Genomic DNA, 23,134 nt, shown 5'->3' on the forward strand with positions numbered 1-23,134 from the left:
GCAGGGGCGGTGCGGCGGGCGGTGCGGGGGGCGGTGCTGGGACGAGGGAGTGTCGGGGCTGGGAGGACCCGCCAGGCAGCACCAGTGCACGCGGCCTGGCAGTGCAGAGCGCAGCCGCAGCTGGTCGCCCAGCGGACGTGCGAGAGTGCGGGGCCCCGGGGTCTGGAAGCTAGCTCGGACGCCGGGAGCTTCGCTCCTGAAGGCGGAGGTCTGAGACTTGCAGCTGCTTCTCTGGGTCCTGCGCTGCCCTCAAGGTGAGGGCCTTCCCTCGCCAGGGTGCGGGGCGTTGGCGCGGGTTGGGGTTGGGAGGCACTCTCCGGGACGCTGCGGTCCGCGCCGCGGGCCATTCACCCTTGGACCCTGCGGTTCTACTTATTTCTTACCGCGTGCTAGGTCCGGTTGTGAGTGTTTAGCAGAATCGTCTCCTTTAACGGGCCGTCTGCCCTAGGAGGTACGTGGTGTGATTACCCTCGTGTTAAAAATGAAACAGGGCAGCCCAGGTCGGTGTGGACAGGGCGTGCCATCATTTAGGCCCGCGGAGCACCGGCTAGGGCTACGCTGTCCGCGGGGAGCCGCCTCTGTTTTGGCTCCTGGCTGTCTGTAGCAGATCCTGGAAAAATAGTCTTCAGCCTTTTGTCTTCCTGAGAATATTAGCTAAAGGAATGAAAAGGAATATGTATTAAAGTAGACATCGGCTAGCAGTGCTGTTTATGGCTGGGAGGGGAGCCAAATAACTTGCGTGCTCAGTAAGAGAAATGCGCACATTTGGGCATGCATACATGTTTAAAAAAATTCTTAACCTTAAAAATAAAAGTGACAGTTATTTTACCAGCCAAAAAAACAAACAAAAAAACAAAAACAAAAGGTTTATTTGGGAACTGCGGAGATTTGCCATCTGGAGCAAGCAAGCTCAGGTAAAGCCACAGGCAAGTGCCCAGAAGGAACGGGAGCAATGCTGGGAGAAGGGAGTTGGGGAAGGCTGTTAGAACCAGAGAGTCCACTGGAGCAACGCCAGAGTTCCAAGTATACTGGCTTCTCATTGGCTGAGTACGACCGCCTCCCGTTGGCTGGACTGTTGCGGGGCCAAGAGGAAACCTTTCTTCTTCTTGCTGGGACATTTAGGTAGCATCTCTCTGCAAAGTACATCTGTCTCTTCTGCTTGGATCTGCGGTTGACCAAGCGGCATGAAAGGGCTGCTCCTGCTGGCCCCCGAATCAACTCTAAATGACCCTTCCATTAATTTTCTCAGAAATCAAATGAAAATATTATAAAATAGTTTCTGGGTACTCTGCGGATTAAGATGAAATAATATGCATAAAAATATCAGAGCCCATTTGGTATGGTATATATAGTTTAATAATCTGTTGACCTAAAAAACAAACAAACAAAACAGTTATTTTATTTTATTTTTTTAGATTTTTTATTTGATAGAGATCACAAGAAGGCAGAGAGGCAGGCAGAGAAAGGAGGAAGCAGGCTCCCCGCTGAGCAGAGAGCCCGAGGTGGGGCTCTATCCCAAGACCCTGGGATCATGACCTGAGCCGAAGGCAGAGGCTTTAATCCACTGAGCCACCCAGGGGACCAACAAAACAGTTATTTTACTAGCAAAGTGAGTGTATTCAGGAATTGCAGAGGAATTCAATGTGGGACCTACAGGCTATGGCAAACCATAGGTCAGTCTGGAGAACAAAAGAGAGGAACAGAGGAACATTACTTTAGAGGAAAAGGGGGAATTTGGGAAGAACTGCTTTGAACAAAGGTTTGTTGAGCCTCTTGGAGGAAGGGAAGAGTTCAGGGTGGTGATCCTTTCTGGTGGGCTGAGTTGTGTCAGTTTCTTACTAACTGGGCTGTTGCTGGGCAAGGAGAAAAAAAAAATCTTTCTTCCTCCCGCTGGGGCTGTAAAATGAATGTCTTCCTGTTCAGGAATGTAAGGTTAGCTGTGAGGGGAAGTGTTTGGGTGAGAGGCCCCCCTATGGGGTGTCCTGACTCCACTTCAAATGATATTTCCCTTTATTAACTTTCGCACACCACATGTTCCTTTTTCTTATTGAGCTGGGTAAGTGCCTTCTTCCTAACAAAGGAAACTGCCTCTGTGCAGGAGGGTGTTAAGGAAGGTGAGTGTGGAGAGAGGTGAAGAGCACTGGAGAGCTAGTAAGGAGCCTGGCTTGGAGTCTTTTCTCTGATTTTGGACAAGTTGTTCACTTCCTGGGTCTGTGTCTTACCCTCTACAAATAGAAAAATGATCGATGGGGAGTCATGAACTCAAATGCCTCAGGCGGCCAGGTGTGTGATATGAATATGGAAACTGGGCCAAGCAAAACAGCAGTGAATGGTGAGGCCTGGGGATGCAAAAGAATGCATGCCTTGTCATGGGCATTAATATTAAAGCATTTTATCCAAACCCAAATAGAATCTCAGGATAAGGTGTTCCCGGAGCCCACGTGACACTGATAACCTTTTAAAAAGTAATCAGATCCTACCATTCTCCTGCTTAAGATGCTCCAGTGGCTTTCTGTTAGGCTGAGTAAGCTCCTTTCCCCATCCTACAGACCCCACCTCACCTCTGACCACGTCTCCCACCATCCAAACTTTTTTTCTTTTTAAGCTGCAGGCCAGTCAAACAGGCTTTCTTGAACACTCCAGGCCAATTCTTACCTCAGGCCTCTTTCTTGCCATTCCCTCTGCCTAAACATCTGATATTTGCATGACTGGGTCCCTAACATCATTCACATCCTTATACCCAGAGATACTTTCCTGGAGCTCCTATCTAAAATAGCAAATGTACCCCTGGCCATTTTAGTCACAAAAGCACTTTGTTTTCTTATCACTATTGCTGTTACTTAGCATTATGATTAATACTTACCACTATCTTGAATATTATAGTTGCCTTCTTTGCCTGCTCGTTTGGTTTGCCCAGCTTCCCCCTCCCCCAGCTGAGAGTATAAAGTTCCATTCTTGCCTGTCTTGTTCACTGCTGTGGCCTCCCCAACCGGGCGCAGTACTTGGCCAGAGTCCTCCTAGGAGTCGGTAACCCAGCTGAATGAATGCATAGATTGGAATTGTGTTCCATTCACTGCTGTTGGTGGATAGTCAACTCCACAGGCAGCTTAATCACGATTCCACGTGTGCTCTCCCATATGAAGAAGTCTGAAGGACCCTCTCACAGCCCCAAGGAAGCATCAGGAATCCAGGTTCCTTTCGTATCTCTGCGCTGCCGTCCTTAGTCCACAGCGTCTACCCTCATGACAGCAAATGAATGACAGAGCCCTAGCTGTCATTCCACCGTGCGGCTCAGACAAAGGCCAGTGGCAGGGGCTGAAATGGTGCCCCCACCCTCCCTGTCCCCTAGGTTAGCCCCTTTAAGGATATGTCCTTGGAGCCACATGTAATGGCTTCCGCTTCACTTCTTTGGCCACCCCTGAGTGGAAGACTGGGAAATGGAGGGATTAGCTGGACACACTGACATCTGAATAAATTCAGGGACTGTTGGTGAAAAACAGGAGGGGATGTTGGGTAGCCAAAGACGCAGATTCCCAACTGTTCAGTCAGTAGTCAACTTGAGCAAATGGGCAGGATTTAAACTCCCCTTTGAGGTATGATGGTGTTGGTGTTCCCACCCTCTGTCTCACCAGAGCTCTTTGCTCCTGCTCCAGTTAAGCATCCTGCCTGCCCTTGACTCAGTTCCGGCCACTATTATTTAAATCTCTTTTTCTTTCTGTCCCTGGGACGCCCAACCTGAGCCAGAGCCCATTCCCTCTCCCGGACAGCTGGAGGTGTGGAGGGCCCAGGAAGAGGCTAATTCAGGCCCTGCTCCAGATTCCAGTCGTGACCATGGATAAGCCTGTTTTCCATCTCTCTGTTCTTGTTACCCGATAAAGATGCACTGATATGCTCAAATTGTGATTTGATGGGGCGCCTGGGGTGGCTCAGTTGGTCAAGCAGCTGCGTTCGGCTCAGGACATGATGCCAGGGTTCTGGGATCGAGCCCCACGTAGGGCTCCCTGCTCCATAGGGAGTCTGCTTCTCCCTCTCCTTCTGCTTGCTGCTCTGCCTGCTTGTATTCTCTCTCTTTGTATCAAATAAATAAATAAAATCTTTTAAAAAAAATTGTCATTTGATACAGCATGCATCCCACAGCGTCTGCACACTGACCCTGAGCCACAGGCTCTGTCTGGGCTGTTTCTTCTGGCAGAGGGAGCAGGTTTGTTGGAAGGGTCTTGTCTTTCCCAGAATGAAGCTGATTATTTAAGAGCTGGCTAGCCTGGAGTAAGGATTCAGGCTTCTTTTGTGCCTTTGAGGCCTTCTCGGGAGAACTGGTATTTTTCCAGAGCCTTATTACATGCAGGCCACCATAGGTCTGTCTTGTCTGTCTTGCTCTTCTCAGCCTTGCTGGGACCTTGCAGACCGCAGTAGACGTGGTAACTGAATTTCTGACCAAAACCCCCGACCTTCGTCGGTTCCGCTGTGTTGATTACTGGTGGGTGGGGACATGGAAATGTGGGAGAGGGAGGAAGGACACAGAAACATGTCTCCTGCTTCTTATCATATCTCATTTTCTAGGACCTACCTTCATGGAAGGTTCCAAGTCCTCCAAAAAAAAAAAAAAGGCCTTGGTTTTGGCACCCTGCATGATTTGTCCTTTGAGGCTGAAATCGCCAAGTGGTTCCTTGCCCCTCTTGAGAAAGGTTTTTTCAGACATATCTGCATGTCCTTCCTAAGGACACTGCCGTTGGTACACTGACCTCACCGCATCTGTCCCCTTTGCTCACGTGTTTGTGTTCTCTTCCAGATTGTTGGTGTTGCTGAGCAGAGTGACCGACCGCACTGAACGCCTGCACCTTGCCCTCTGAATCCTTCCCTGCCCAGGATTAACAGCAGACACTCCCTTTTGTAGTAGTCAGAGCGGAAGAATTCATCATCTTAGAACATGGCAGGTGACTATAACCTATGGGGGAGATAAGCTTTTCTTAAAAAACAAAACAAAACAAAACAAAACTTTAATTAGAAATTAAATATGTTATAAAAACCCAAACAACACTGAAATGTTTTGTTTTTAACATGAATCACTATTTGGAATTATCTTGTTTTGTATTTTGTTGTTTTATTGTGCATTTCAAACCCCACCAGACTATAAGTTCCTCAAAAATGAGAGCCATGTTTATCTTGTTTCTGCTCTGCTTCTAGTCTCTGGAATGATACCCAGGCTATGGAAGTGCTCATAAATATTTATACTGAGTGAATGAAACTTAGGAGTAACCGTGGTTTAAAATGTAGCATGACTCAATTTTTATTCTTGTCCCTGCTCACACACACACCCCATTCTGCAGCTTATTGTTCCTCTCAACCATATGGCATAAAAATTCTTAATTTTAAGGAACATTAGGTTCAGTTGGTTAAGCCTCTGCTTTCGGCTCAGGTCACGATCCCAGGGTCCTGGGATCGAGCCCCATATTGGGCTCCCTGCTCAGCAGAAAGCCTGCTTCTCCCTCTCCCTCTGCCTGCTGCTTCCCCTAATTGTGCTTTCTCTTTCTCTGTCAAAAATTCTTCATTTTAGAATGTAAGGATCCACCTTACTTGACACAGTCTGGTGTAGACTCGGGCTTCTGACCCTGAGCACTACTGACATCCTGGGCCAGTGACCCTTTGGTGTGGTGTGTCCTGTCCATTGTAGGATGTCTAGCAGCTCTCCCGTATCTATCCACCAGATGCCAGCTGCACTCTCCCTAGCGGTGACAACTCAGAGTGTCTCCAGACATTGTGACTGTCCCCCTAGGAGGGGATACCGCCCCCACCTGAGAACCACTGATGTGGATGTTTCATTTGTATCCATTGGTCGAGTTCCTGTGTCACTAGTGAGTTTGAGAAGTTAAAATAAAAATGTTAATGATTAACCTAAGCCCTTGAATCCAACCTTTACACCCAGTTGAGTGCCTGAAACTGCTTCAAACTAACATTGGTTATTTCCTCCTTAGGGGCCTAAAATGAAAAATTTAAATCAAAAGTTCTAACATTTTAGTCTTTGACATTATCGAGGACAAATTTAAACAGATGACCAAAGCTGCCTCCCAGAATAAATCAGTACATGACCTCCCAGAATCTTCTGAACGAGGGAGATGTTGCTTCAGAGACTGTTGGTGTTAATGACACAGGCAGGACCTGTAAAGCTGAGACTCTTCATAGAACCTTCACATCAGCCTTGTCACTCAAAGCGGGCTTCGTCTAGACCCTGCCTCCCTCCAGGGTTAGGGGTCTGATTTTTCCTGCCTGGTTTACTTGTCCCATTTCTGTGGGCCTGAAGGAGAAGGAAACAGAGCTGTCCGTAGCCGATGCCTGCCAAAGTCGGTTTAGCTGGAGAAATTAGTCGTGGTAGCTTTCACTTTTGGTGTTCGTCAATAGGGAGGAAACTTCTGATAGAAGATAACTGCTATAGCTCGGGCCTTTCAAGAAATTCATGATGCTATTTTTGAGGAATCCTAATTTGACCCATTTTATATCTGTGCATTAGTAAACTCAGGCAACCACGAGCTATGTTATAACTGGACTTTTTCTAAAAACTATTCATTACTGGGGCGCCTGGGTGGCTCAATGGGTTAAGCCGCTGCCTTCGGCTCAGGTCATGATCTCAGGGTCCTGGGATCGAGTCCCGCATCGTGCTCTCTGCTCAGCAGGGAGCCTGCTTCCCTCTCTCTCTCTCTCTCTGCCTGCCTCTCCGTCTACTTGTGATTTCTGTCAAATAAATAAATAAAATCTTAAAAAAAAAAACTATTCATTACATTAAAACTGTTACCTGTGACAGAGGTTGGTATTTCCTAACTTGAACCTGTAATCCAACTACATGTTTTGTTGTTATCTTAGTCTTCTTGGAATTTTGACCAAGAGGAATTGTTCTTCAGAAGAAATCATTTCTTTTCCGATACAGGCAAGAAAGTGCTCATTGTCTATGCCCACCAAGAACCCAGGTCTTTAAATGGCTCCTTGAAGAAAGTGGCAGTAGAGGAACTCAGCAAGCAGGGCTGCACCGTCACTGTCTCCGATCTGTACGCCATGGACTTCGAGCCGCGGACCACCAGGAAGGATGTCATCGGTGAGTCATGGGCTGAATGGTGTTTGTTCCTTGAATTTTTGGGTGAGATTTTATTTATTTATTTATTTATTTATTTATTTATTTATTTGAGAGAGAAACAGAGCATGAGCAGGGTGAAGGGCAGAGAGAAAAGCAGACTCCCTGCTGAGCAGGGAGCCCGATGCGGGGCTCAATCCCAACCACCTGAACTGAAGGCAGACGCTTAACCCCCTGAGCCACCCTGGCACCCCTGTTTCTTTTAACTTTGTTTTTTTCTAATTTTTTTAATGGAAAAAATATTTTGACAAAACTAACCACTGCACACGGTACCCAGTTCTCAAGTCGGGAGAGTCTACATGGCAGATCTTTTTCCCATCCCTGTCCCACCAGGGTGCTCATTCGTCTCTCTGTCCCTCCAGAGTGATCTGTGCTATGGAACGCAATTACAGGGGTAGTCTCCATTTTCTCTCCACTTTGTTTCAAAACGGTGGCATATTTTACCGGTGTTGCACATTGCATGTGTTTTTACTGCCCAGAGTATTCACTGTGTGGAGGTGTCATAGTTCAAGTAGTCCCTACTGCCCGGGCATTTCAGATCATTCCTGATTTTTCCTGTTACACACAGAGCTACAAGGAAGAATCATAGCCATGTGTGTTTTTCTACATATCCAGGTGTATCTAGAGGTAGAATTGCTGGTCAGAGGGAAGGTGCAGTCTTGATTTTCGTAGATAATATCAGATGGTAAATGGACCAGTTTACAGTCACACCAACATGTTTGCAAGTGCTCATTTCCTCTGCTTGACCAATTTTGATAAATTCCAGTCTGTCAGGTGAAGAATGGCCTCCTAGTATAGTTCTGATTTGCCTTTCTCTCATTGTAAGTAAGCTTTACTGCCTGTGTTTATGTAAGAAGCATTTTTTTCTTTTTTGCAGCTGCATTGAGACATAATTGACAAAAGTTATATATATTTAAGGTATACAGCACGAGGGGGTTTGGGGGGGGGGTTTTCCTAGCATTTTTTTAATTATTAGTTTCAGAGGTAGCGTTTAGTGATTCATCAGTTGCATCTAACGCCCCGCGCTCATTACACCAAGGGCCCTCCCTCATGCCCATCCCCCAGTTACCCCATCCCTCTACCCACCTGCCCTCCAGCAACCCTCAGTTTGTTTCCTGTAGTTGAGAGTCTCTTGTGGTTTGTTTCCCTCTCTATTTTCATCTTACTTAAATTTTCCTTTCTTTCCCCTGTGTTCATCTGTTTTGTCTCTTAAATTCCACCTCTGAGGGAAATCATATGGTATTTGTCTTTTTCTGTCTGACTTATTTCTCTTAGCATAATATCCTCTAGTTCCATTCATTATGTTGCAAATGGCAAGATTTCTTTTTGATAGCTGAGTGGTATTCCATTGTATGTACGGACCCAATCTTCTTTATCCAATCCTCTGTCGATGGACATCTCAGCTCTTCCCATAGTTTGGCTATCGTGGACTTTGCTGCTGCATACATTGGGGTGCAGGTGCCCCTCCAAATCACTGTGTTTGTATCCTCTGGAAAAATATCTAGTAGTGCAGTTGCTGAGTCCTAGGGTAGCTCTATTTTTACTTTTTGAGAAACCTTTATACTGTTTTCGAAAGTGGCTGCACCAGCTTGCATTCCCACCAACAGTGGAAGAGGGTTCCCCTTTCTCCACATCCTCTCCAGTACTTGTTGTTTGCTGTCTTGTTAATTTTAGCCATTCTGACTGGTACAAAATGGTCTTCATTGTGGTTTCAATTTGTATTTCCCTGATGCCGAGTGATGTGGAGCATTTTTTCATGTGTCTGTTGGCCATTTATATGTCTTCTATGGATGAATGTCTGGTTATGTCTTCTGCCCATTTCTTTTTTTTTTTTAAAGATTTTATTTATTTATTTGACAGACAGAGATCACAAGTAGGCAGAGAGGCAGGCAGAGAGAGAGAGAGAGAGAGGGAAGCAGGCTTCCCGCGGAGCAGAGAGCCCGATGCGGGGCTCGATCCCAGGACCCTGAGATCATGACCCGAGCCGAAGGCAGCAGCCCAAACCACTGAGCCACCCAGGCGCCCCCTTCTGCCCATTTCTTGACTGGATTTTTTTTTTTTTTTAACAACATGATGTTTTGAATGCATTTTCTAAAATACTCTTTTTGAAAAGTGAGATACTTTTAGCTTTATATTAGTATGTTATATTTATAAATGTTTATATTATATTAATAAAATTTAAATATTTTATATTCCTTACTCATTTTTCTGTCTCTTATTGGTTTTAAAGAGCTCTTTATATATTAAAAAATTAGTTTCTCATGTGCTTTATGAGTTGTAAACAGACAATTTTTACTTAATATGTGTTTTGTTTTGACTTTGCTTCTGTTGGCTTTTTTTTTCCATGCAGGATTTTATTTTCCTAGTTGGCTTTTGATCAGTCTTTTTCTTCCATGACTTCTAGATTTTGTGTCACGCTTATATAAACTCTAAGATTTTTTTAAAAATTTACAGTCTTGTCTAGTGTTTGACATATTTCACTTAAAAAAATATTTTATCTACTTGAAATTTATTTTGGTATGGGTCCAGTATTTTTTCTAAGAACGCACTGGTTGTCTCATAATCATTTATTGCATGATCCAGCCCCTAATTTAAAATGCCACCTTTACTGTGATTTTACTTCTCATGTACCTTTGATTCTGTTATACACTTTGTATTCTGTTGGGTTTTTTTTTTTTTTTTTTTCCTGTCTGTTCATGGATTTAGTACAGCATGGCTTTAATTATTTTGGAAAGTGATACAGTATCTGACAGGATTAGGTTTCCATGTTTGCCTTATTTTCTATTTTTCTAGCTAGTTTTACTTTACTTTCCTATAAAATCTTTTGAATTAACTTTCCAGATTCAGAAAGTAACCTGATGATATCTTTATTGAGATTCCATTAAACTTACTGATGAACTTCCATTATCTGATCCTACCCAGGAGAAGGTACGGCTTTTCCTTTGCTTCCATCTCCTGAACAACCCTGCAGCTCTTCATACAGATCTTACATAATACTTGAATTGGTTTTCATTTCTCTATGTGAAGAGGGATAGTAATCTCTGTGTGCCTGCGAGTGTGTGTGTACCCAGCCACGACTAATTTTCTTACTGTTTATAGTAGATTTTTAGCTCATTCTCTGGGGCTTTCCGGATATACCATCAGATCATCTGCAAATAATGATAATTTGACCTCAGCCTTTCCAGTATTCAATACCTTTAATTTCTTCCTGTTTATAATTGTGTTAGTGATAATCCCAAGGTTTAATTTTAATATTGATGTTAATAGCTGACATCCTGTATATTCTTGCCTTTCTTCCGTTTTAATAAATCAGTCATTCATTTTCACTTAAGGAACAACAGAGCAGGGACTGAGAAAACAGACTCTTTTTCTTTTTCTTTTTTTTTAAGACTCTTATGTTTTTAAGTGGATAAAGTAACACAAGCTTATTTTTTAAAAATATTTTAAAATACAGTGAGTAAGGTGAACATATAGGGTAAGAAGTGCAGCCCCTTTTCATATATACTCCATAGTCCGACCCTGTCCATGGAGACAAATTAGTTTAACTTTTTGGTGTAGATCATTGTGGATCTTACTTTAAATATCAACAAGGGTACATATCCATGTAAATTATAGTTTCAAACTCTATGGATACAGATGTAAATGGTGCCACGTCATAGGACTTACTTTTTATTCACTTAGATCTTGGGAAGTCTTAAGTTTTAAATGATTGCATAGCACTCCATGGGACGTAATATAACTTAGTCACCAGTTCCCCTGCTGATTTATATCTATGTTGTTCCTACCTTTTATTTCAAGCTCTGTGCCAGTCCTTGTTTTATGCCTCTGGGTTTTCTGCCTTGCTTAGGAAGGCCTCCCCATACCCACACTTAGAAAAATATTCTTATTTTCCAATGATACTTAGATACCTTTACTTTGATATTTACTTTTGAAATTTACCTGGAATATATTTGGCCTAAGGACCTCTTCTCATCTCTGTTCTCCATCATCAGAACCACCCCAGGCCTGCTGTAGGTTCCACACATGGTGACTGGCCAAAACCCTACCTAGAACCTGCCTGAGAGAACGTGACTCCATGCCTGTAGCAGTTACCCTCTGGGTTTTCCTGTCAGTACAGAACCTCATACTCAGGAAACACTCAGTAGGTGTTTTTTGGATGAAAATCAAATACGGGTAGATTAAAAGAGGAAGCAAGGAACATTGACCTATTTCTAAAGTATGAGTCTATTTAAAGAGCTTGGATTTAGTCTTCCTTTTGGTTCCTCTCCACATGGCTGGGGGTGTGTCTGCTCCTTTCCAGACCCCATGTGGTGGAGTGGACCTGGCCTGGTCGACCCACCTCTGCTGCCACCAAAACCTCTGTGGTATGGAACTAGGCACTGAGCCTCTCTAAAGTCTCCGTTTCCTCTTTGGTAGACTGGGGCTTACGCTTTCCAGTTGTTATAAAGACGGAAAGGGCAATGTGTGTAGAGTGCAGCACCTGATAGGTGGGGGATCCTCAGTGAATGGTAAGCTGGGATTGATGCTGATCAGTGCCTTGGATGAATCCTTTTTGTTGACAAGGTCCCAGTTAAAAGCATAGATCAAAATAACTTCTTTTTCATTTTGGTTGCCATGGGCAGTGCTGTAAGTTCTACCCGTAGCCCCCTCCTCCCACCCCCCACTGCTGCAGCCTAACTGGGCCTCCCCCACCTGGCTCTCACCTGGCTCACTCTTGCATCCCTGCGGCTACACTGAGCTCCTGCACACCCACTTCAGAGCATTCATGTATTTCCCGCCTACGCCGCAGGGCTCCCCACAGGCAGGAGAAGTTCAAGCTCCACGAAAAGCCTCAAAAGACCTGGCCCATCTCTCTGCTCACATCACCTGCAGCCCCCCTGGCCTTTCACCCATTGCTTTGGAGGTTGCCTCCTGGTGGCCCTTTCCTGGACAGGCCCGGTTGCCCGACACCCTGCCTTCTCTGTGTCTGATGCCCAGACTGTCCTGTCTCTTTCCTCCAGGGCACCTGGTGAACTCTTGCCCATCTTCCAAACCTGGTTTACAAAGCTCATCACTAGTGCAAGCAAGCAGAGCAACTTTATTGTAAGATGGGAGGCTTCTCTGGAAGTAACATTAGACTGAGCTAGCTTGACTGTTGTCTTGTGTATTCATCATGTGGTTATTATCTACTCTTACTGGACTTTGAGTCCCAGGTGAGGACAGTAGCTTCTTCTCTTTTTATTTCCATAGCCTGACCCCCAGGACCCAGCACCTGGTGGGGTCTCAGTCAATGTCCGGCCACTTGCTTTAGGGAGTCCAGGTAATGGGGATACCAGTGGGATAGGCCAGGATGGGCTGTGGGTGCGCATATGAGAGTGAGAACATTTGGCCTTTTCTTCTCCAGGTGCCCTCTCTAATCCTGAGTTTTTCAACTATGGGGTAGAAGCATATGAAGCCTTTAAGAGGAGGTGTCTGGCCAGTGACATAACTGACGAACAGAAAAAGGTTCAGGAAGCTGATCTAGTGATATTTCAGGTTTGTTTTGTCTCCAATTATTATAACAAATTAGATTCATTCCATATACAAGCTCTTTCCAAATATTGAGTCACACGCTTCTAAGAAATGGTATTAATGTTGTTAGCACATTTGCACACTTACTTATGTCTAATTAAGTAAGGAGATCTGTGTAGTCAATATTCATTCAAAATCCTGACTTCCAAGTGAGTAGTAAGGAATTCCCCTGTAGCCCAGCGCTCTGGGAAGCATCTGCATCATGCAGGGGGAACTGCCTTCATTCCTTCTGCTCCCCACCCCACACAGGCAGAGGCTGAGTGAAAACCAGATTTGTTGACGCAAGGTAGTTTGGTCCAAATGCAACTCCTGCCCTAAATATCTCAATTATTAAGAGGAAAGTCTTTTGTTTTCTTCCTGTCACTGGTTTCCTCACCAGCCCACCTGTGCACTCATTCACAAATTGCCCCAGGCTGGGACTCCCCGCAGAGAGAACTGGGCCCGATCCTGCTTCTGTGGTCTCATCCAGGCCACGCACCCTCCCTTCCCCAGCTAGACAGGCGTGTGTACCCACAGAGGGAACAGTAAGCCTGGCAGCAAAGTAAACGTGCTTTGGGGGAGCTGTTGGGTTGACAGAAGTCCAAGTCAACTAAAAAAAAAAGGAATTTATTTTCAGGGCCCTGATCCCTTGGGTCTCGTGGAAGCCAAGGAAGGACAGGCTAGCTGGGCTTGATGAATCCTTCTGCCCTCTCCCTCCGATTCTCCTCTGCTGCTCCCCACATGCGGGCTCTGTCCTCTTGTTGCACACCACGGACTGGGGGCTCTAGGTCCGGAATCTCCAAGATGGATCTGATGGGCCCCAGTTGTCTCTGTTTCCAACACAGAGGAAAGGCGGGGAGTGGGTGAGATAACAAGACCCCCACATGTGGGGGAGGGGTGGAGATGCGACCAGTTTCCAGATGAAACAACATGTCCAGAAGGCAAAGTTCACATACCCTTGGTAAAATAACCGGACCCGCTTGGGAGAAGGGAATGCTTCAGCCTCCTCTTCTGCCCCACCCAGGCTAGCTCTGTCTAGACACCCTCTCCTGGCCCCTTCCCTTTCTTTCCCAGGCAGCCTGGAGTGGCTAACCTGATCAGAGTGCGAATTGTGCTTCCATCCTGATTCCACGTGGATGGATCACGGTGCCACCGAGCGTGCTTGCCCCATGCTTTGTCATCACAGAACAGTAGCCACACCGGGACAGTGAAGCTGTATCACAGCTGGCCCAGCAGTCTGGGCCCATGGTCCAAGCAGAACCATACTGAGCTCTCTGACTCTTCTTTCCTGTCCCCTGGGGTCAGGTGACCACGTGGAGCCCATCTCTCCTTTCTGCCCGCTCCTGCACTCCTGGATAGCTAAAGCAAGCCAAGGCCTGTCCTTTCTGTACTCATCTTTTTTTTTGCTACTCCAACTCACAGCTCCTTTCCTTCTGCCTTTCCTCTTTTCCTGATGCTTTGCCCAGAGGGCCTGCATTGTAAGTGTGCTGTTTTTCATTCAACATTAGTAAGAACTTCATTCCTCATTACTACTTAGTAGTGATCACTCCTCCCCATCACTCACTGAGCATTTACTCTGTTCTAAGCACTGTTTCGTGTCATGGAATCCTCCCCAGGGTGCTGTGGCCTAGTAACGTGTACCAGCCCTGTTGCCAGATAAGGAAAAGGAGGCACAGGGAGGAGAAGTAACTTGTCAGCATCACACAGCAGGGGGCCGTGGAGTTTAAATTTCAGTGCCAAATCCTGTCTTAGATTTATAGCAAAGGCACATGAAACACAGGTTTCCCTCTGCCTTTGGTATCAGATCATTATCTGCTCATCTCCTGTCATTGATGATGATTCTGGATATAGTGTAGGGGTTCTGTGGAGACCAGGATGGACTTCAGGTCGATCTTATTGCTGGTGTGTAGAATCTGAGGTTATAAGGCTTTCGTTTGTGTCAAAACCCAGAGCTTCTCAGAACTTCACTCAGCCTGACTTCCAGAGAGCAGCAACTGGAAAGGGCCAGATTCTTCTCCATACCTTTCTCTGGTGCCCCTTGATTGGATGAGTCACAGGGACTGCTGCCACTGAGCTAGCGTCCAGACCAGAACTTCCTAGCACCACCCTATCTGCTCAAGGACCAGCCGATGGAGCTGTCCTGGTCAGGGGACACAGAGCCACCTGTAACAGCAACCAGGACCATGGTCAGCTCTGCCCCCCTGCCCACCATCATCCTGTCCACGCTGCATGCCCCCAAGCAAAAGGGAAGAAAGTCTCCCGGTCGTGCTGCCCTCTGGTTATACTTACCTGCCCAACCCCCTGGGAAGAGGAAGACAGTGGGATTCCTTCCAGATCAGCAAACCTGCCATGTCAGGCAGCCTGCAGCATCCATTTCTCCTTGGTGTTGTGTCCACAGTTCCCGCTGTACTGGTTCGGCATGCCGGCTATCCTGAAGGGCTGGATGGACAGGGTCCTGTGCCAGGGCTTTGCCTTTGACATCCCAGGATTCTACGACGCTGGTTTTCTCAAGGTACGTGCCCCAGGATCCGGATCTATGCATACTGGTGGGGGGCGTCTCCTCAAGTCCTGTTTCTAGTTTGCTTTTTTCTCAACAAACACTGATTGAGCACCAGCTGTGTGAAAAGCCCTGTGTGTTGTACTTGGGCAAAGAAAGCGTCATTTCTTTTTTTTTTTTTTTTTTTAATATTTTATTTATTTGACAGAGAGTTAGAGAGAGAGCACAAGTAAGCAGAGTGTCAGGGAGAGGGGGAGAGAGAGAAGCAGGCTCTCCGCTGAGCAGGAAGCCCGATGTGGGGTTTGATCTCAGGACCCTGGAATCATAACCCAAGCTGAAGGCAGCTACTTAACCAACTGAGCCACCTGGGTGCCCCGGAAAGCGTCATTTCTGAGGTCATGGGGCGTTTGTCTAGAGAGGGATATAGATGCATCCACCGCGAACTGCATGGCAGGGCCAAGGAAGGCCCAGAGTTGGTATCGCAGAGTTGGGCCCCACGGTGTGAACTCCGGCTCAGGAGAGGGCGTCTGCGCTGTGATGCAGAGCTGACCGGGGCCTCCCATCTCTTCACCTCGCAGCTTCACGTTCCTCTTTGAAAAACGGGATAATATGACGCGTGTGGCAGGGAGAGCATTGCATGGAACCCAGTGCGTGCGCAATGCAGTAGCAGTGAATTTGCTACTAAGTTCACTCATTACCGAAATAAATAATGTCTTAATTCCGGAAGCCTCAGAAAATAAGGGCATGTAAGGAAGCCATAAGCCATGAGGTCCGTTGTGGATGGTGAAGTAATTCTGCCATTCCATGAGTGGTCCTGGCCAGGGGCCGTGCTGCCTCATTGGCCCTCACAGCAGCCCAGGCTGTCAGCATTGGGGCCTCACTGTCCGCACCCGGCATCACACCCTGCTGTCTGCCAGAAGTTGGGGTGCAGAGGAGCCCCGTTTTCACTCGGTCTGGTCCCTCCCCTGTCCCCAGCGGCTGTGGTTGCTGCCTATAGCTGGGTGTGTCTGTGGGGAATGTTACCATTTGTCCATTCCTGGAGGGACTGACCTCAGACTGTCCCTTCTGGTCCTTCTGCACCTTGCTGCCGGAGTCACATGGATTCGTTTTCTCCTCCGCAGAATAAATTGGCTCTTCTCTCTTTAACCACGGGGGGCACAGCCGAGATGTACACGAAAACCGGAGTCAGTGGAGATTTCCGATACTTCCTGTGGCCCCTCCAGGTACCCGCTGCACCCCTCACCCCCTCCGCTTCCCCTGCAGCCCACCCCCCCAGGAGTCAGAGATGTGATGGAGCCCGGAATCCAGACCATTTTGACTCCACCTAAATACAAGAAGTTAAAACATTTTGCCCTTTCAAATGCCTTACTTAGCACTGAAAAAGTGGGCCAGTAGGGAAACACCTATTTATTATAATGACAGCCTTTGACTTTGTTGGGTGGAAGCTAAGCTGAACTTGGTTAGCTGCTATCTGCCCCGTGAGTGTGTGTGGAGCACCAGGGCACCGTCTACACTGACGGGCGGTTCTTTGTGAAGGTGGCAACCCACTCAGACCCTGGCAAGAGGGGCCCTAGGGCCAGCAGCCCAGACAGCCTCCCACCGCCCACAGGTGATGGTCCATGGTGCCGGGGTCATGCCCCATGCCCAGAGCCCACACCCCTCCCCGGGTTCCCGGGACTCTGGGCCTGCTCTCAGGTGGATACCCAGATGCCTTTGTGCACCCCTGGACTGCCTGTGAAGGGGACAGCACATATGCAGGCAGGCTGGGGTGTCCCCATGGGAGGTACCCCTTGCTGAGGGACCTAGCTGGAGGTCGGGGCAGAGGGAGCAAGCTCTGGGTCAGGCGGCCACATCCTGGCTCCGAGCTCCCAGGAAACCCAGAAGCCCAGAGGCAAACCATTCTTCCAGGATGTTATAAAGGGACATTTGTCCAGCAGTAGGAGATCACATAGTCAACAGCTTGTGAGCTTTCTTTAAAGATACGGACAGTGACCTGTGGGCCTCTTGTCCCCTGACTTACCCCTGGTAGGGAAAGCCTGGGTTTTAAGGCAAGGAGTGCAGAGAGGGGAGAGTGATATTTTCTAGTAAGAGCTGTCTTTGAAAAGATAGTGATTCATTTTGTGATGCTCTGTGGGAGAAAGTGATAACTTACAGGCCTGAACTTCCTCCTCCACAGGTCAACTCGTCTCTTAGGGGTCATGAGCCAAGCTTAAGTTCTTCTGGTTTTTAAAAAGTCTTTATATATTCTTTTCATTTTTCAAAAATACATGTTAAGAAAAAAGAGTGAGGGTATAAAATATAAAAATAGAAAGCCCTCTTAATCCCCCCTAAAAATAATTACCTTCAATAATTTGATGTATTTCCTTATGGCCCATACATATTTTTACATGTGTATTTTTTATTATTAGCGTTATTATGTTTATGTTTTTACATAAATGGTATACCACAAATACTGCTTCAGATTTCTTATTATTTTTCCTTGACACATCTTGAACAACCATACGTGGATATACACCATAGCTAGAATAATGTCACATCATTCTAGAATAATCCACTGTATGAATGAACCATAATTTGCCTAATCAATCAAAACCATAAGGTTTACTGTCTGAGTCAGAAGCGAAGATTACAGATGAATCTCAATTAGGATCGGAAGTTTCCAGCTGCCAGGAGTACCTCACTTGCCCACATCCTAAGGGTATAGGGCAGTTCGGTTGTCTTTGCTTACCTAGAAGCTGTTGTTCTTTTCTTCCTTGAAGGCTTATTTCAGGTCCTTTCCCCCCTTCCGTTGTTTACCTGAATGACACGAAGGGCTGCCGCTTCTGATCAGCTTTGCTTTCCTTGTGGCCGCAGCACGGGGCGTTGCACTTCTGTGGATTTAAAGTCCTCGCCCCGCAGATCAGCTTTGCTCCCGAGATTGCCTCTGAAGAAGAGAGGAAGGCCATGGTGGCGTCCTGGGCCCAGCGGCTGAAAACCATCTGGGAGGAAGAGCCCATCGACTGCACGCCTCCGTGGTACTTCGGGCAGTGACGCTTCACGCTGCATCCACGTCTGCCCAAGCGTGCAGAGAGAAGATGCTCCGATAATAAAACGAAGTTCTGACAGAGTGAGCTGGCGGTATTTGTGTTGGGCAGGGCCGGGTGTCCTACAGCTGGCTACCCTGAATTCTCTTCCAGCTGAGCCCATTATTCATCCGGGCTTGCTTTTCTCTTCTGAGGTCTTTTCCTCTCCCTGTGATCAACCTTCGCGGGTATTCTTGTTTTCAAACAGTTCTCCTGTCATGGCAGTTTTTTTCTTTTTCTTTATTTCATAACTCAACTTGGCAGTTTCTGTTTTTTCATAGAAAGTCTGAATCTTTGATAGCTAGTGTTTCAGTGCTATGTGTGGACCTTTTTCTTCCATCTCTCGCTCTCTCTTTTCTTTTTGTACACGCATGCATGATGGCTTTGACGTTTTCAGTTAAACAGCTGTTTAACCCGTATGTAGTGTCATTGCATGGGGGTTACCGTGAACGTCTCCCAGCATCGCTCCGATCGCGTCCTCTCCTCTCCCTGCACATGTGTTCCCTTGACATTACTGGTAATTACTCTGTGTAGAGGTTCCTGTAGCAGCAGGGATCTCCCTAAAAGCAGGTCTAAAGGGTTAAATCTCCTCCTCCTCCTCAAGGATAGAGCCATGGCCTGTGCACAGAGGCCGTCCTTCCTCAAGGTCCCCAGGGCCACCTGTCATACCCTCGTCAGACTTGCCACCCAGCTTGTCCCTAGACTCCCCTCGTCATACTCCTTCAGGCTGATATCCTCATCCTGAGTAGCCTGTCCCCTGCTTCACCTGTCCCCTGCTGCCTTCCTCTTTCTCAGCATCTCCAGACCCTTTTCCATCTGCCTTCTCTTCCTCCTGTTTTCCCTCTGGTGAATCATCACGCTTCTCTGTGTGCGGCTCCTTCCTCCTCATCTGCATCCCCACAGCCTGCCCCCGCCTCCCCGCCCCAGACACTCCCTCAGAGCTGCCATCCCCAGATGCTCTGCTTTCAGGACGGTTCCTTCCTAACTTTTTTTCAACACCGTTTTCTTCTAGCTATTTTTTTTAAGCCCTCTTCAAACTCCTTTTCAGAACAATCTTCAGATTTCTCTTTACAAGACATCTTTCTCCTCAGATTTTCAGGGTCAACTTCAGACTTTTTTCAAAGTCTTTTTCTTCAGAATTGTTTTTGAGGTACTCTTTCGAGACTGTTCTCATCACTTTTTGGAACTGCCTTCTTCAGATTCTTTAGGGACTGCATTCTTCAGCATCTTTTTCAGAAATATCCTCAAAATCTCCCCATCTTCTCATTTTCCGAGTATCTCTCCATGTCTAGATTCTTTCCGTGCCAGGTTAGTTGTGGCTTCTTGAGCATTCATCCTGGATGTGCTCAAGTGCTCTGGAAATGCCTTACTTTTTAGAAAGCCTTGCCTATGGGAGCAAAGAAGAAAGTTGAACACTAAAGGCCTGCACTGGCCTCAGGACACTAAAGAAAGACTTCCCTTCTCGTGGCTGTTCCCCTCTCCGCTTGGGGTCTTCTCAGCCTGGCCATCAGTAGTCCCACCCCATGTTTAGACAGGGATTCAATGGCCACCAAGCCACCTTCCATGGAAGGTTTGAGTACACAGATAGTTTCCTCAGGACATCTGGATGTCTCTCAAGAGAAGGAGCTTCCTGGCTGGCCCCAGCTTGAACAGTGTCCAAGGTTTTCTCTGACCTTGATCAGCACCAGTGGACCATCCTCGAAGTCCACAGGGTGAAGCATTGTGATGATGAGCACTCCCAGGTGGGGCCTCCCACGAGCCTCCCACCAGCCCTGCTGCCATCATTCCGGAGCCAGCTCCTTCCTGTGGTGCTCGCACCTCTTCCTTTCTGATGCCCTCTCATCCGCTTCTGTTGAAGCTGAGCTACCTCAGTATGTGATTTCTAGCTTCTATTTTCATCTCCATCCAAAAGCATTAATGTGCAATCCAGATACCCTCTTCAAGTAACTGTAGTGCCATCTGCTTCAAGATTCCCTTGGTTTATCATCGTAAAACTTGACCATAAGTTCTGTCTGAGGATCTCATAATCATGCCAAGTTAAGACAGAAGTTGTACAAAGGCCTCTACTGTGATGTCGGCAGGCAGAGCAGTTGCATTTTCATTTGTAGTTCTTTCTTCAAAGTGAAACCTTTCTTTTTTTTTTCTAAAGATTTTATTTATTTATTTGACAGACAGAAATCACCAATAGGCAGAGAGGCAAGCAAAGAGAGAGGGGGAAGTAGGATCCCCGCTGAGCAGAGAGCCCAATGTGGGGCTCGATCCCAGGACCCTGGGATCATGACCTGAGCCGAAGGCAGAGGCTTTAACCCACTGAGCCACCCAGGTGCCCCGAAACCTTTATTTTTTCTCCTCCTTCCGAGATCAGTGGGTTTGAGGCTATTTTCTGCAGAGGTCTCTTAGCCTTGCTGAAACATCCCATACATTGGCCCCGGAGCCAGATGTGCTGGCACCGAGAAGCCATAATCAGCCTGATGCACAGAAATAAAGTCTCCAGTGATCTCACACCAGCCGCCTTGCCCAGGTGTCAGCCTGCTGCTGCCCAAGAGATTGGTTTTCTCCACTAGGATTCTTGGTGTCTCTGTATAGTTCTCCATTCACAATTGCTCATATGCAAATTCCTCAGCCAAGTACACTTGACCCGTGAATGACATGGACTTGAACTATAGTCCACTTACATGTGGATTTTATTTTTCATAAATACACGGGAAAAATTTTGAGGGATTTACAAAATTTGCAGAAACTCACAGGTGACCCAAGTAGCCTGGAAACCCTGAAAATTTTAAGAAAAATGTATTGTTGTAAGAATATAGTAAATGCCTATAGAAAATATGTGTTAATGGGCTTTATATGTTATGAGTAAGGCTTCCGGTCAGTACTGGCTTATTAGTAGATAACTCTGGGGTCAGGAGTTACACATAGACTTTCTGGGGGCATGCCCAGCACCTCTAGCCCTGCATTATTCAGCTGTACTTGCTGCCTTAGTTTCCCTGCCTAACCCAGAGCAGGCTCCAAGTGAGCAAGAAGGGGCTGGCTTGCTCTGGCCTGCCTCAGCACTGCGGTCCAGGCTCGAGATCTGGTACCCGTGTTGTTTTTGCTGGGTCTGGCTTTCTTTTGTGGCACTATTTCCCTATTAGACACTGCCTCTGGATCCTCTCAAAGTTGCTGATCATTGGAGAATTTACTTGACTGTCTTCCAGGCACCTCCGATCCAACACCTCATCACCTGAGTTCGTCCCCCTACCCACAGCCCCCTCACCACCCCTTATCTCAGTAAACGGTAGGAACATTCCTCCAATGTCAGGCCCTGAACCCGGGCCTCACCTGGACTACCCACAATCAAGATTCATGCCTTGCTGACTCCACCTTCTCCCTTTGTTTCATTTGCCCGTTATTTCCATCCACAGTTCTACCACGCTCATCCAGGACACCGCCTTCTCTCGCCTAGATTATTGCAGCAACTACCTAGATAATTTCGCTTATGTGTGCCTGTCCTTAAAACCCATTTTCTATAGATTGCTTAGAGCACTCTTTAAGTGTGTGTGTGCATGCGTGCGCACACACACACACACACACACACAAACACACATCTCATGCCATTCTTGAGACCTATTCATCTATTTTGTTTTTTTTTAAGATTTTATTTATTTCTTAGGCAGAGACAGATCACAAGTTGGCAGAGAGGCAGGCAGAGAAAGAGGAGGAAGCGGGCTCCCTGCCGAGTAGAGAGCCTGATGCGGAGCTCGATCCCAGGACCCTGAGATTATGACCTGAGCCGAAGGTCCCTCAAAGACCCATGAGGGGGTTCATAGTGGGAAAAGGAGAAGTCTGAACTGAGGCATCCCGCTCAAGAAAGACCTAATTTTGCGGGGGTTGAGGATTCTTTTGCCAAATTTCTGTTTGAGGTTCAAAACCCGACCTAGACTTTCATTTCCCGCTCTGTGGCAGATAAGATTTCTGAAGAGCTCTCCTACAGCAAAACTTCTAGAAGCCAGAAAAATCATAACAAACACACTTTTTAAAAAATTTAAATTCAATTAATTAATATATAATGTATTATTGGTTTCAGGGGTGCAGGTCTGTGATTCATCAGTTTTATATAACACCTAGTGCTCATCATAGCACATACCCTCCCCAAGGTCCATCACCCAGTCCCCCCCCAACAGCAACTCTCAGGTTTTTTTCCCTAGATTAGGGGTCTCTCTCATGGTTTGTCTCCCTCTCTCGTTTCGTCTGGTTTCATTTTTTCCTCTCTTCCCCTATAATCCTCTGCCTTGTGTCTTAAATTCCCCATATCAGTGAGATCATATGATATGTTTTTCTCTGATTGACTTGTTTCACTTAGCATAATACCCTCTTAGTTCCAACCACATCATTGCAAACGGCAAGATTTCATGTTTTGGTGGCTGAGTAATATTTCATTATATATATATATACACACATATATATATGTGTGTGTGTATATATATACACACATACACACACACACCACATCTTTATCCAGTTGTTGATGGACATCTGGGCTCTTCCCATAGTTTGGCTATTGTGGACATTGCTGCTATAAACATTTAGGTTCAGGTGTCCCTTCTTTTCACTGCATCTGTATCTTTGGGGAAAATATCCAGAGTACAATTGCTGGGTCATAGGGCAGCTCTATTTTCAACTTTTTGAGGAACCTCCATGCTGTTTTCCAGAGTGGCTGCACCAGCTTGCATTCCCACCGACAGTGTAAGAGGGTTTCTCTGAACCTTCGCCAAAATCTGTCATTTCCTGATTTGTTAATTTTAGCCATTCTGACTGGTGTGAGGTGGTATCTCATTGTGGTTTTGATTTGTATTTCCCTGACACTTAGTGATAACAACAAACACACTTTTAAATGCATTACTGAGATTGTCAGAGACTAAGGAAAATGTGCAAATGTTGTCCTTT

General features: G+C 46.5%; 1 protein-coding gene and 1 long non-coding RNA gene across 2 annotated transcripts; one reads left to right on the forward strand and one right to left on the reverse strand.

Moving 5' to 3' along the window:
• The first annotated feature begins 30 nt into the window (after nucleotides 1–30).
• Nucleotides 31–18,253, forward strand: NQO2 (N-ribosyldihydronicotinamide:quinone dehydrogenase 2). The gene is made up of 7 exons (XM_082730908.1): nucleotides 31–254; nucleotides 4,790–4,934; nucleotides 6,920–7,084; nucleotides 12,504–12,634; nucleotides 15,048–15,161; nucleotides 16,268–16,369; nucleotides 18,000–18,253. Exons 2-7 carry the CDS (start codon nucleotides 4,928–4,930, stop codon nucleotides 18,174–18,176), a joined length of 696 nt encoding a protein of 231 aa, XP_082587034.1. The 5' UTR covers nucleotides 31–254; nucleotides 4,790–4,927; the 3' UTR covers nucleotides 18,177–18,253.
• Nucleotides 18,254–21,330: 3,077 nt separating this feature from the next.
• Nucleotides 21,331–22,649, reverse strand: LOC309864938. Its single transcript, XR_014311855.1, has 2 exons — nucleotides 21,772–22,649; nucleotides 21,331–21,733 (listed from the first exon to the last, which is right to left on the reverse strand). It is a non-coding gene; the product is annotated as an uncharacterized lncRNA (long non-coding RNA).
• Nucleotides 22,650–23,134: the final 485 nt, after the last annotated feature.

Source organism: Mustela nivalis (assembly GCF_964662115.1).
Source record: "Mustela nivalis genome assembly, chromosome: 5".
In the NCBI taxonomy this organism is placed as follows: Eukaryota; Metazoa; Chordata; class Mammalia; order Carnivora; family Mustelidae; genus Mustela; species Mustela nivalis.

Excerpts from the sequence above, each read along its gene's own strand:
- NQO2 (XM_082730908.1), top strand. Across the intron at positions 15,162-16,267 it reads ACGACGCTGGTTTTCTCAAG|AATAAATTGGCTCTTCTCTC; the intron begins GTACGTGCCCCA and ends TCTCCTCCGCAG. Across the intron at positions 16,370-17,999 it reads ACTTCCTGTGGCCCCTCCAG|CACGGGGCGTTGCACTTCTG; the intron begins GTACCCGCTGCA and ends TTGTGGCCGCAG.